Source organism: Gouania willdenowi, unplaced genomic scaffold (genome assembly GCF_900634775.1).
Source record: "Gouania willdenowi unplaced genomic scaffold, fGouWil2.1 scaffold_376_arrow_ctg1, whole genome shotgun sequence".
NCBI classification, from domain to species: domain Eukaryota; kingdom Metazoa; phylum Chordata; class Actinopteri; order Blenniiformes; family Gobiesocidae; genus Gouania; species Gouania willdenowi.
Window position 1 is genome coordinate 127,950 of NW_021145137.1, and position 13,379 is coordinate 141,328.

Sequence of the window (13,379 nt, forward strand, 5' to 3'; positions counted from 1 at the left end):
TGAGAACAACATTAATGTCACTATAGTTCCTCTCAGGCATCAATGGTTTACTGAATCTGATCAGGTTTAATGATTAAGGCTCAGATTAAGATGAGACTTTCAACATGGCTGCTGCTTGGTTCAAAGCTGTGCAACCTGCAGCTGTACCATTAATCATCACATTTGGTTCCAACAACTTCAAACTGGACGGTACCAACAACAAAAGGAGAGCTGACTGCTGAGTCTGCAGTAAACAAATCAATGATTGATATTGTAATAGCCTGTTTAAAGTGATCATATAACAACCAACTAATCAGTACTGGTACTGTATGCTAATACATAAAGGAGTGATAATAATACAGTCAATACTTTGAATTTCTTAGATATTACTGTGCAGTATTCTTCAGAGACCAGATAGCAGCAGATGACAGAAGGTTCATTACAACCAGAAGAGACAGAAGACTTTTATTTTGTAGAGACTTGACTTGGACTCGTGACCAAAGACTTCAGACTTCTTTCTTTCTTTCTTTCTTTAACGTTTATTATGGGAATGATGTTTATGAATTTACTGGACATTTTGAGTTATTTTAAATAATAATACCATAGCCAAATGTTAATATCCATGTAAAATAATACATGCAATAGTACATCTTATTTTTTAGGACTTGCAGAAAGTAATATGTTAGCATTAATTGGTCAAAGTTGTTGTCTGTTAACGGTTAAATAGTTAACTATGATCATCCCTGATTTAAAAGAATGTTTTTAAACTGTTTTAAAGATGTTTTTATCTCTTTTCTAGCAATGCATGTCTAAACGTTTTGATGGATCACAACAAGCTTTGGATCTGAACAGTATTCACACAGACACAGGTAACCACACCACATCTTTTGGCCTTAGATTATTCACAATGTTGACCACTTCCTTTGACATCTCAAAGGAAACACCTTGGATTGTGAATGTGTTGTTTTATATAGTGGAAGTATTTATCAATCACTGCTTTTTAAAACACAATCTAAATGGTTTGTGTTACTGGGTTAACAGGCTGGAAGCACCAGGTGATACTTTTATATACAGTTTACATTATTGTGGTTAGAATTATTATTCATTGATTACAGTTGGTTTCATAATGTATTATTATTATTACTTAAAATGTGGTTTAAATATTTAAGATCTTCAGAATTGTGTTGTTTCATGATGACCTTGTGGATTCTTTCATAAGTGGACGTGAATGTTGAAACTTTTATCTGTTTAACAGACTTGGTTTGCGTCCGCCTCCACTCACAGTCTGGTGTTGGCCTAAAACAAGCCTCTTGTTTTCATTGAAGTGGAGAGTTTGGCTAATATGTTAAACTGCAGATGTAAATGTGATTGGATGGAAGGTTGAAGCTCCGCCTTTGCCTGAAAAATGATCAAGAAAATCCCTTGAAAATCCTGTGATGGTTGTGATCAGTACACAAAGCTCAGTCTAAGAGAGAGCAGTGAAGACTGTAATCATTCTTAGGCTACATTTACTCTCAATAATCTACCATTAATCTAGTTTATGAAAAGATCATTACTTAGAAAAAACATTTTTTATAAAAAAAACTCTGTTTTATTCTTGAGTGACGGTGACTCGTTGGTTGTCCTGCATATTGACCAGAGTGGGAGGAGTTAAGACCAGACTGGTGGTAACCACCTCTCTCCCAGCAGCGTATCACTTCTCTCTTTAGAAAAAACCATTTGTTTGGCAGTTTTCAGCTCAAACTGGTCGACCGTGTTTGTGTATGTGTTGCTTTGCCACGTCTAATCTGTGTGTATCACCAAAATGGGGCAGAGGGTGAGTTTACCTGCTGGTAAGTACACTCCAGGGTGGGCGTTCAGGTGAACGTGGGACATGGTCAGACATGTATGTTAGCGTATACTCAACAATAAGGAAGCTGAAATGGTCATATTGAAACAGATGTTTCTAAATGCAGATGTGATCTCCCAGCTGTTCTACACAGTGTTGCAGTGAACAAAATGAATGTGTTAATGGAGCAGCAGGTCTTACTGAGTTTTACAGCTTATTGTGTCAACTTTGAATTCTCACACTAATTCTTCTGCTTTTCTATTTAGTTTACATACCAGTGCTGTGTGCCAGAAGGTTCCTCAGCTTCTGAAGTTGGTAGGTCTACTCACTCATTCATTCATCAGCAGTTTATGGTCACTCACTCTTCATTTCTACCACCATAGTGTTGATACTAGAGGACCTTAGTGTTTAAAGTCTTTTAGTCAATTATCAGTTGTGTTAAAGCTGCTGTGAACAATAATTATCTATCAGATCAAAGACATGGTGTAGGCCTCCATAGATCTATAACTCAAACATCAATTGCACGGCAAAATAATAAAAAAAAGTTGTAATTGCAGCTTGAAAGTTTGTTCCGAGTTTTGCACATTGCATTGTGGGATGTGGAGTCCCATAGAATAGGATAGAGGTTTACTTAATTCTGTCAAATAAACTTCCCAACACAATTCTAGTGTTTTCACAGACTGAATGTTGTGGTAAAAACAGTGGTGGAAGTGTATTTACACAGAAAGTTCTATATATTCAGCTGAAATTGAATACCTCGCGTAGTGATGTGATATCATGGGGACAAACCACAACATAAATGGAGCCACTCAGAAATCCTGATATGAATGAAATAAAGTTTCAAGCAACAATTTCAAGCTTTTACATTTAGAGTATATTAATCTGAGGTATACAGTATGTCTTTATCTGATTAAAAAAATAAATAAATAAAAAGATCACATCTAGCAGCTATAAGTACAGTTCATTGTAGTTGTTTACAAGATGAAAAATCATCAAATAATTAAATAGGTTTATTCCCCCAAATATTTACTTCTTTATTTTTCAGAGACGATGTAATCAACATAGTTACAATAAAGGTTTACAGCTGATGTGACGCATAAAGAGCTTCTAGCTAATGCTAATTCACAGCTCATGTCCCTGGTTGGGCCTTTTTACACAATTTACAATAATAAAATACATGATTACAACATTTGTATAAAACTTTTTCAATCACACACATACACACACCATCACACGTACATTCACACAGACTCAGTGTTATTTACTTTGGTTTGTTTTCAGACTAAACCCTAGAAGTGAACATTTTAAACTCAGATATGGTTTTAAGTTGTGTGGTAATGAGTTCTACAGCTTTGGACCTGAGTACGATGTACCAGTCACTATATATTTATTGACTTTGTTTTTATCCACACGGACCAACCAGATTAGTTCAGAGGTCACAGATTAGATTTGTTCTGGTACCTTGAGTTTAGTTTGTGTTTTGTTCCAGTGGTTTTTAAGGAGAATGTTATGTTTCATATAACACCAGATATTCACCAGATGAACTGATGTTTTCCAACTTGTACTAAACTGTATATTGTCCCTCATCAGGATGGAAATGACCTCCCCCCACCCATTGGCTTTGATGTGGACACACCCACCACTAGCCCACCTTGTAAGGTTAGTCAGTGTGATGCTGAATTGTCTGTTGTGTTCAAAACGTCACTTGTCAAAGTACAAGAATATAGAAGCCACTATATTTTTAGATTCAAGCCTTTTCTGTAATGAACGTCTCATTTCTCCTGCTAATTGTTGACCATGTGATCACACAGAGAAGCTGCTTTGACTCTGATGTAATGATTAGGGTTGGGTGCCGAAACCTGGAACGACAATGGGACCAGTTCCCATGGAAACGCTAGTAAGCGGGCCCAATAAGAACAAAGATGTCGGTGCCCCACATTACTTGATACACATGACGTTGTTGCCGCTGCTCAGATCATTGATCAATGGCCTCATTTCTAACCGTAGCACATACACTGAAAGAAGGTGCGTGACACTATCCGCCACAAATAAATGAATGTGTGGGAAACGCTGATGTGAAGTTTATCTAATAATAGTTTATTTGTTTGTTATTTTGAGTTAAATGTGTTAAATTTGACTCTGGAAATAAAAGGTTATTTTGATATTTTGAAGTTAGTTTAAAATAATGATTTTGCACCAGAAGCGTTGAAAAAGTAGCGAGTAGTAACCGATACCCAACCCTAGTAATGATGGAGCCCACCTGATGTTTGTCTTGTTTTTTAACTGCCCTAGTGATGCGTTTCCGTCTGCTGAAACACACACGACTGAATGTGGTGGCGTTCCTCAACGAGCTGCCATAAACCCAGCATGACATCATCTCTTTCACCGTGGACGTAAACGCCTACACGTCATGGAGTTAAGGAAAGGTGTTAGGAGAGGAGTTAGGAAAAGGTGATCACGTTTGTTTTGACCATCAGATGCACTTCCACTAGGTAATGTAATGATCCTACGGCCACGCCTCCTTTCCTCAGAAAACGCTCTTTTATCACAGCCACCACTTAAACACTTCCAGGTGTTAAAGGACAGTGGATAGGAAAGGAGATAGGAGGGACTATAGGGACACAGCCTTGGTGTGACCTACATTACTGTAATATTAACACCATAGAAAGTCTCTAACCTTTGAACCCTGTGGTCCTCGTTCATACTTGAACAGTTTGTGCATCATCAACGACCAGCTCTTCATCAGAATGGCTACAACGGAGCAGATCAGCAGAGCTTTTGTGCCCCGCCCCCTTCCTCCAGCCCAGTGCCCACCCTCACTGCCCCACAGCAGGAGATGCTCAGCACCTTCTCCCTGAAGTCAGACATGAACCTGGAATGGTCCCTGAAGTAGGTGTCCTCTCCTAATGACGTCTACCAGACTAGGATGAATGTCACAGCTCACTGGTAAACACTGTCTGTGTGATGCAGGTGTTTGCAGGACAACAAGTGGGACTTGAACAAAGCAGCACATATCTTCACTCAGTTAAAGGTGACACGACTCTAAACAATCTACGTCATGGTTTAAATGTGCTGATGTCTAAAGTAGCAACTGTTTCTGTTTCAGACGGCGGGAAAGATCCCAGACGTTCCTAAAGTAAAACATCTTTGTATTTTTGTATTAAATAAAGTCAAAGTGAACTCATGTGAAGCGTTTGATCAGATATTTGACCTGAATACTTATTTAATTTTTTTTTTATTAATCCATTTTCCGAATTCATTTTTTAAAACCATTTTCCGAATTAATTTTCCGAATATTTTCCACTAAAATCAAAGTTAATACCTTTTAAAATATAATTTCTTTTCAAAGGAAGAAGAAAAACATTATGGTTCAATGTCTGCTTAAATAATTTAATTCTCTTTTTTAATAAACATTTTTTTCAAATAAAGTAAAAGCAACTGTTGATTTAATGTGATCTACAGTGACTTTACTTTCACTGCTCATTAAATATTTATTAATTAGATTTTTTGCTGTTGTTTCAGAGAACAAACCATCATAATTTAATCATAAATTAATTTATACTCAACAAATTTCTTCTGAAATCCATGAAATCATCCACAGACCAAATCCTTCAGACTGTAACTACTTTATTCACTCTTAAATCACCATTAAACACATTTATTCTGACTGGTTTGTCATAAAGTTTATAAAAAAAGTTGGTTGTGACGTCAGCGCAAAAGTTGAGTGGTTGCCAGGTTGAGTATTTTCCCGCTGATTGTGAGATTATAAAATAACTAACTTAGTGATCAAACAGTTTAACGTTGGTTAAAGATGATATTTATGTTTTATTTGGATGATGAACGGATGGTTTTTGGGGCGTTTCTGTGGATATTCAACATATTTCATGCGGGGAATCGTCGGTTGTATCTGGCAACCAGCTAGAGTCAGGAACAAAGCAGTGAAATGGAGGACGGACAGAGCTGGATGATGACTACCGTTAAACTAGAAGAAGAAGAAAAAGAAGAAATATTATGGAGGGAAGTGAAGCTGAGTGAGACGGACAGTGATGATGATGATGATGATGATGATGAAGGCTGAGCTACATCATCACGACCACCTGTGGGATGGAATGTTTGCTCCAAACTTGGAGAAAAGCGGAGAAGAAGAAACGGAGGCGTGTCCGTCCAACCCAAGTATATAAAGCAGCGCCACCCAGCGGCAAAACCTGTTGTTTTTCAAAATAAGTTAAAATATCTGTCAATAAAATGTAAATAATTCCTCAGGTTCAACCAAACATCACTGGATTTATTTAAACTGTGTTATTTACTATTTATCACAAAGTCAGCATGGTACTATTTTATTTTGAAAAGGTTTGTAGATAAAGAAAAAGGCTTGAAAAATCTATTTATTTATATAACTGGTAAACACTGGGTAATCTACGTCAGCTATTCTCAACTGGTGGGTCGGAGCTCAAAGTAGGTCTTGAACCTGTACTGGTTGGGTCGCAGACAGCTAGTCAAAAAGAAATAAATACCTAATGTCTCTCATTTAGACTTGTCTCTTAATTTGAAAGAAACATTTTTGACAGGCATTCTGCGAAATGCATGTTGCACATGATATAGATTTATATATTTTTGAAAAAAAAAAAAAATATATATATATGTGTTTTTGAAAAACTACATTTGTTTGGTTGAATTCTAAAAAAAAAAAAAGTGGGTCACGATTTAATGACTGTGGTAATATGTGGGTCCCAGGGTGAGACCAGTTGAGAACCTCTGATCCATACAATGGAGCATTGTAGTCAGTAAAAAAAAAAAAAAAAATTTGTTTTCCAAATTTTCTTTTTAAATCCGTTTTCCGAATTTTCTTTTTAAATCCGTTTTCCGAATTTTCTTTTTTTTTAAAATTTGTTTTCCAAATTAAGTTTTCTTTTAAATCCGTTTTCCAAATTATTATTTTTTTTTAAATCCGTTTTCCGAATCAATTTTTTTTTTTATATCCATTTTCCGAAGTAATATTTTTTTAAACCCGTTTTTCAAATTAATATTTTTTTTTTTAAATTCGTTTTCGAATATTTTTTTCAAAATCCGTTTTCCGGATTAATTTTTTTTAAATCCGTTTTTCGAATTAATATTTTTTTCAAAATTCGTTTTCCGAATTAATTTTTTTTTTAAATCCGTTTTCCGAATTTATTTTTTTTAATCCGTTTTCCAAATGAATATTTTTTTTAAGTCTATTTCCGAATTAATTTTTTTTTTTTTAAATCAGTTTCCGAATTAATTTTTTTTTTTTATCCATTTTCCAAATGAAAATTTTTTTTAAAAATCCGTTTCCGAATTAATTTTTTTTAAAAATCCGTTTTCCGAATTATTATTTTTCTTAAAACCCGTTTTCCGAATAATTTTTTTTAAAAATCCGTTTTCCGAATTAATATTTTTTTTTTTTAAATCCGTTTTCCGAATTAAAATCCGTTTTCCAAATTATTTATTTTTTTTAAATCCGTTTTTCGAATTAATTTTTTTTTAAATCCGTTTTCCAAATTTATTTATTTTTAATCCGTTTTCCAAATTAATATTTTATTTTAATCCGTTTTCCAAATGAATATTTTTTTAAAAAAATCCGTTTCCGAATTAATTTTTTTTAAAAATCCGTTTTCCAAATGAATATTTTTTTTTAAAATCCATTTCCGAATTAATTATTATTCTTTTTAAATCCGTTTAACGAATTAATTTTTTTTTTCTTGTGGGGATTATCTCGTAATGTTTTTTTTTTTTTTTTTTTTTTTTAATACAGAGACTGGTTTCGGGTCAGAGTTCATCACAATGGTGTCATCCACAGTGCTGGATATTCATCCATTTATTGATTTTTACTTTTCAAATTAAAATATAAAGATATTAATGATTTGCAGTTGGCACAACTTTAACATGAGTGACGGACAGGTAAAGATGATACTTTAGTTCTAGAGGACACAGTCGTCATAAAGCATAGCTTAGAGTCCTGGTTGAATTCATTAACAACTACAATACTACAGCAAATTCACGGATACCTTTGGATAATAATATTAATGACGCATTGGATTTCATTTGGTGCTTTTCACAGACACTCAAAGCAAAATTAATTCGGAAAACGGATAAAAAAAAATTTTATTCGGAAAACGGAAAAAAAAAAAAATTGATTCGGAAAAAGGATTTAAAATTTTTTTTTTTTTTCGGAAAACTGTTTTTTTTTTTTTTACTGACTACAATGCTCCATCGTAGAATAGCTTTTAAAATATAATTTATTTTCAAAGTTAGAAGAAAAACATCATGGTTCAATGCCTGCTTAAATAATTTATTTTCCTTAAAAAAAACAAAAAGATTTTTTTTTTTTTTTTTAAATAAGATAAAAGCAACTGTGGATTTAATTTGATCTACAGTGACTTTACTATCACTGCTTGTATAATATTTTTCCACAATATCTATTGTTTTAGAGAACAAACCAATCATAATTTAATCATAATTTAATTACTTCCCAACAAATTTCCTCTGAAATCCATTAAATCATCCACAGACCAAATCCTTCAGGCTGTAACTACTTTATTCACTCTTAAATCACCATTAAACACATTTATTCTGACTGGTTTGTCATAAAGTTTATAAAAAGTTGATTGTGACGTCACCGCAACAGTTGAGTGGTTGCCAGGTTGACTATTTTCCCGCTAATTGTGAGATTATAAAATAACTAACTTAGTGATTAAACAGTTTAACGTTGGTTAAAGGTGATATTTATGTTTTATTTGGATGATGATCGGATGGTTTTTGAGGCATTTCTGTGGATATTCAACATATTTCATGCGGGGAATCGTCGGTTGTATCTGGCAACCAGCTAGAGTCAGGAACAAAGCGGTGAAATGGAGGACGGACAGAGCTGGATGATGACTACCGTTAAACTAGAAGAAGAAGAGGAAAAGGAACAAATATTATTGAGGAAAGTGAAGCTGAGTATGAGTAAGACGGACAGTGATGATGATGATGATGAAGGCTGCAGGAGGAAAGCTGTGCTGGAGGAGCTTCGTCATCCCGACCATGTGTGGGACGGAATGTTTGCTCCAAAGATGGAGAAAAGCGGAGAAGAAGAAACGGAGGAGTTTTCAGATGTGTGCTCTGTGAAGGAAGAGGTTAGAACACTCCGTGTGTTTCCATTCATTCACTCACTCACTCACCACATTCATCCGCTGTTACACACACACTGGAGACTAGTTTAACTGGTGACCCACTTCATTCACACTCACATTTCTCTATCAATATGTGACGATGTAAAGGTGGAACAACCTGTGTGTACTCAGTGGAACACAGAGAACAAACTACAGAAAAACACACTTTATGTTAATGAGCTAAGGAGTGGGCAGGGACCGTCTACAAAGTCACACCCCCAAAGGAAGCGTCAACAATAACACCAATAACCCTGTGGACAGTCTTTATTAGGGCTCTCTATTTACTACAGCAAATATAGTTAAGAAGATACTTTATCTGATTTATGTTTTCATAAATATCCAGTATTAATCTCATTAATTAGTAATAACTTTAAAAAAAATAACTGTAGTACCATGAGAGCAACTGACAGTCTTTGTTGTGTCTGCCCTTTTAAATATATATAAATATATGAAACGTACGGAGCCCCAGACATGACATGGTAAAAAAAAATATTAACTCGTGCGCACAAAATACTAAATTGTGGCCACGAAATAAGTATAACGTGCGCACGAAATACTAATTCGTGCGCACAAAATACTAATTTGTGGCCACGAAATAGGTATAATGTGCCCACGAAATAATAATAATAATATTAATAACATTCCTGGACAGCTGGGGAAAAAAATCGAGCGCACCTTCTCAAGAAACTGCAGCCTACTTGAAGTCCTTAAGGTGAGTGTCTTTTCTTTTTCTGTTCACGTCAATATCTTGTTATCCCGCATTTTGGCAGTTATTTAGGCTTATGTTTAATACTTTGTTACAACGGGTAGCCTATCTGCTGACGTCTCACAAAACTTACAAACTTTTTATCCTCATCCTGTTACTACACGTTGGTTTGTTGTGCTAATAATGTAGCCGTAAACTCGTGTCTGCAGGAGCTGCAGTCCTGGCGTGGACACACATGGCACTTCTCAAGCAGAGCTGAGGCGTGTACTACTAAGCGAGGTATGTTGAGCATAAAGCCAGAGTTTTCCGTGTCACAGGTGTCTCTCTTTTAAAACCATGCTAACTCAGACCGTGACACCGGTGTGCTACGTTTTTTAATGATTATTTTGGCATGTGTAGCGCATGTTACTAAAACTGCTTTTATTTTGAAAACTTTCCGGCCAACCACTGTTTGCTAGCTTCAAGACGGGGTCATAGTTGTTTTAGTTCCGGGTGATCGGCAACCCAGTCGTAAGCTCCTACCGTGAACCGGCACTAAAGTCCCAAATTAAATGACTGGATGGACACTGAATCATCTTCCCTTAATAATATTTGGGGAGCTTTTAGGCTGAAGTGGACAAATGCTCAACTCATTGTATTCAGTCAAACTCAATTCATGCATAATAATATGAGTCTATAGAGTTTTGTTTACAACCTTGTCTTTGCTGGTTTGGAGGTGGTCACCATGGTGTGTGTGTAAGAGAGATATATAATTGAATATGTATATATTATATTATCACATTATATGGATAAATGGTCTTACCGTGGGCACAATTGTGTATTTGAATAAACGTTATATGTCATTAAACACTGAAAAACATCTCTAGCAATGGTCTTTTGACATTCACTTTCTATATTCAAGATGGGAATTGTGACACTGTGGTCAGCTCTCCCAAGATAAGCATCTTTAAAGTATTGGAACAGCATATTATTTTTTTAATTGGTTACTCTCTTCCACATAGGCTGCAACACATTATTTTAATGAATTTTAATTGAAACAGTACAAAGTGCAGATATATCCTCTTGTATATTGTGTGCTTTCTCATATTGTATGGTGGTGGGCCACTATGCTAGGACTGCTCCCCAGGGATAGGTTAAATTGCAGAGGACACATTTCAATATATGTGTAACAACATATACATGACCAATAAAAGCTTAAAGCCCAATTTAATTTTTTTTTAATTTAATAAATTTTTTAATTCATTCATTTTCAAAAATCTACTACTTGTTAATTAATTTTGTTTTCCTGTGGTTTAGTGATCAACTATGGATACTCAGCTGCGAGAATTTTTGATGGAGCGCAAACTTGAAGATGTGATCCAGAAACTTGAAGATGAAAATGTAAGGGAGGGGGTGTGTGTGTGTGTGTGTGTGTGTGTGTGTGTGTGTGCGTGTGCGTGTGCGTGTGCGTGTGCGTGTGCGTGTGCGTGCGTGCGTGCGTGCGTGCGTGCGTGCGTTGAAATTTTGTGTAGAACATGGTCAGACCAGAACAGATTGGCTAAATGCACAAATTCAGATGCACAATCTAAAAAATTTACGTTTTCATTTTTAATGTAATCAAATGTACAAAAAATCAACTGTTTACACATTAATTTAAAATAGTTCTCAGTCATCTCATGCTGAAAAAATATCTGCATCATTATCAAAAGCTAATGTTATCAAAAGTAGTTACATAAAATGAGGTGAAACATTATATTGCACTAGAAATATGGACTTAATTACATTTGAAGCCACACGGACTTGCTGTGATCACTCAGATGCTGCTGCACGATTAATTAAAACTCTGACAGCCACAGACTTCTGTCCACGTTGGTCACAGTGATTCAACTATTTTCATATTATATCCAACGTAAAGTCACAATTTGATCCACTACAAAATGAAACAAGCTGGCATATGCAGATCAGGATGGACCACAAACTGTTCCCACGCATATATTAATGAGGCTCAGCTCAGGTCATTTTAAACTATTTATATTTAAAACTGTGTATTATGGAAGCCAATAGTTCTGTTTCACTGTAAACATCCCTCTGTATTAAAGCAGGACGCTCTGCGACCGCGTTATTTCCTCATATCTCCAGCGCATCTAACTCCATCACGCTTTACAGCGATGACGATGATGATGATGATGACGATGATGATCAAGGAGAGAGATTTTAACTGTGACTCGGACAGAATGCGGCCTATCCTCAGTCACACTGCAATAATCTGATCAATGGTCTGATTAAATCAACCTGTTATACTGTTTATCAACGAAGACATTTCAAATTAAAAGTGAACTTTATAATTTTCAATGACATTCACAAGCATTGGGAAAGCTCCAGGTTCCGTGATTTCTAGACAGCCCAAAAAAATGACATCACCGCCTCCTTTCTTTCAACCCGCCTTCATTCACACATGTACGCATTTTGGCTCTTTACGCGCGGTGGGCGTGTCAGCAGCTTGGACCGGAGAATACGCGTAGAAGAGAAGCGCAAAAAGGCGTTTAAGTCCAAACAGGAGAATAGAGCCCTATATTCTTAACTTCCTTTAAATATTCATTGGCATTCTATATTATGCATTAGTATGTTCTAATTCATTTATTTATTGACTTGGAGTATATTTTGTTTTTACAGATTGATGAAACTGTCATTCCGTTAATGACAGACAGTGACCTGGCAAAGTACATCCCCAAAGTTGGAGATAGAGTCTCCACTGTGGCCTTTTGCAGACAAGCAGCACTGTCGCAAAAATCACCATCCAGAAAAGAATCCATACTTTCAAAGCTACGACAAAGACTGTCTGGAGCTGACGGGATGCCTCCAAAAAAGAAATTATCTCAGTGGGCAGGAAATACAAATGCCAAACGGAAATTGAGACGAATTGAGGTTGGCTGGATGGATTTTGATGAGGAAGAGGAAAGGTACAAACAGGTGAGGGCTGTAAGTGGTGGAGGAACGAGGCATATTTCTATTGACAAAGACGAAACAGTGGCAAATATCAAAGGTATTGCTGAAAATCTTTTTTTCCCAGAAGGCCAATCAAAAAAAAACAAAAGTCTTTCACACTATTCAACTCATATTGAGAGCTCACAGATACATGTTGAAGTGTCCAATACAGTAGACGAGTTGTATAGCCAAAGCAAAGTCAGAATGCTGCGACTTTATCTGTGCACCAAGAAGACAACAAGACAGCAGCCCTCAAGAGTGGAGGCAGGTGATCATGAAATAAGCCAACCATCAGTGGTAGATCTCACTGACAATGAACAGAGTCAGGCCATTGAGGATCTGTTCAGAAATTCAGAATCACCAAACCACTACGGAATTAATGATGGAGCTTCCACAAGTGATAATTTGGAACTGAACGACACATTACCATGGGATGGTCTGCTAACTCTGGACGAAAGCAAAGATTCTGATGCAATTATTATTATAAGTGGGGATGTAAGTTATGTAACAGTGGATGAACCAAACCTCGAAACACCCTTTCCAGAAAAAGAGGACGATGCACCTCATCAAACAGTGGATCTGTCACCGGTGCTTGCAGGGGAGGCCGGTGTTCCAGCTCAAGCACTTCCTGAACCACTATCTTGTCCTGTAACGCTGATCATAAGAAGAGGTCATTGTCTCACTGACTTGATCAGTGCCTTCAAGGACCCAAAAATTATTGCATCTGAGG

At 36.1% G+C, this 13,379-nt stretch overlaps 1 protein-coding gene and 1 long non-coding RNA gene across 4 annotated transcripts in view; both read left to right on the forward strand.

The window, feature by feature from the left end:
- Nucleotides 1-4,991, forward strand: part of LOC114460023 (nuclear RNA export factor 1-like) — a 102,595-nt gene extending 97,604 nt beyond the window's left edge. Inside the window, exons 3-7 of one of the 3 annotated variants that reach the window (XR_003673508.1) lie at nucleotides 779-848; nucleotides 2,074-2,122; nucleotides 3,398-3,466; nucleotides 4,521-4,696; nucleotides 4,778-4,807. Coding sequence is in view for 1 of the 3 variants with exons in the window: in XM_028442066.1 (XP_028297867.1) it covers nucleotides 4,521-4,696; nucleotides 4,778-4,838; nucleotides 4,914-4,942 (266 nt within the window). In the remaining 2 variants the exon portion in view is untranslated. Of the gene's footprint in view, nucleotides 1-778; nucleotides 849-2,073; nucleotides 2,123-3,397; nucleotides 3,467-4,099; nucleotides 4,259-4,520; nucleotides 4,697-4,777; nucleotides 4,839-4,913 lie in introns of those variants that run through there. The other 2 variants (XR_003673509.1, XM_028442066.1) reach the window with 2 other exon arrangements.
- Nucleotides 4,992-9,654: 4,663 nt separating this feature from the next.
- LOC114460027 (uncharacterized) lies at nucleotides 9,655-12,682 on the forward strand. The gene is made up of 4 exons (XR_003673518.1): nucleotides 9,655-9,691; nucleotides 9,895-9,964; nucleotides 10,982-11,065; nucleotides 12,338-12,682. It is a non-coding gene; the product is annotated as an uncharacterized LOC114460027 (long non-coding RNA).
- Nucleotides 12,683-13,379: the final 697 nt, after the last annotated feature.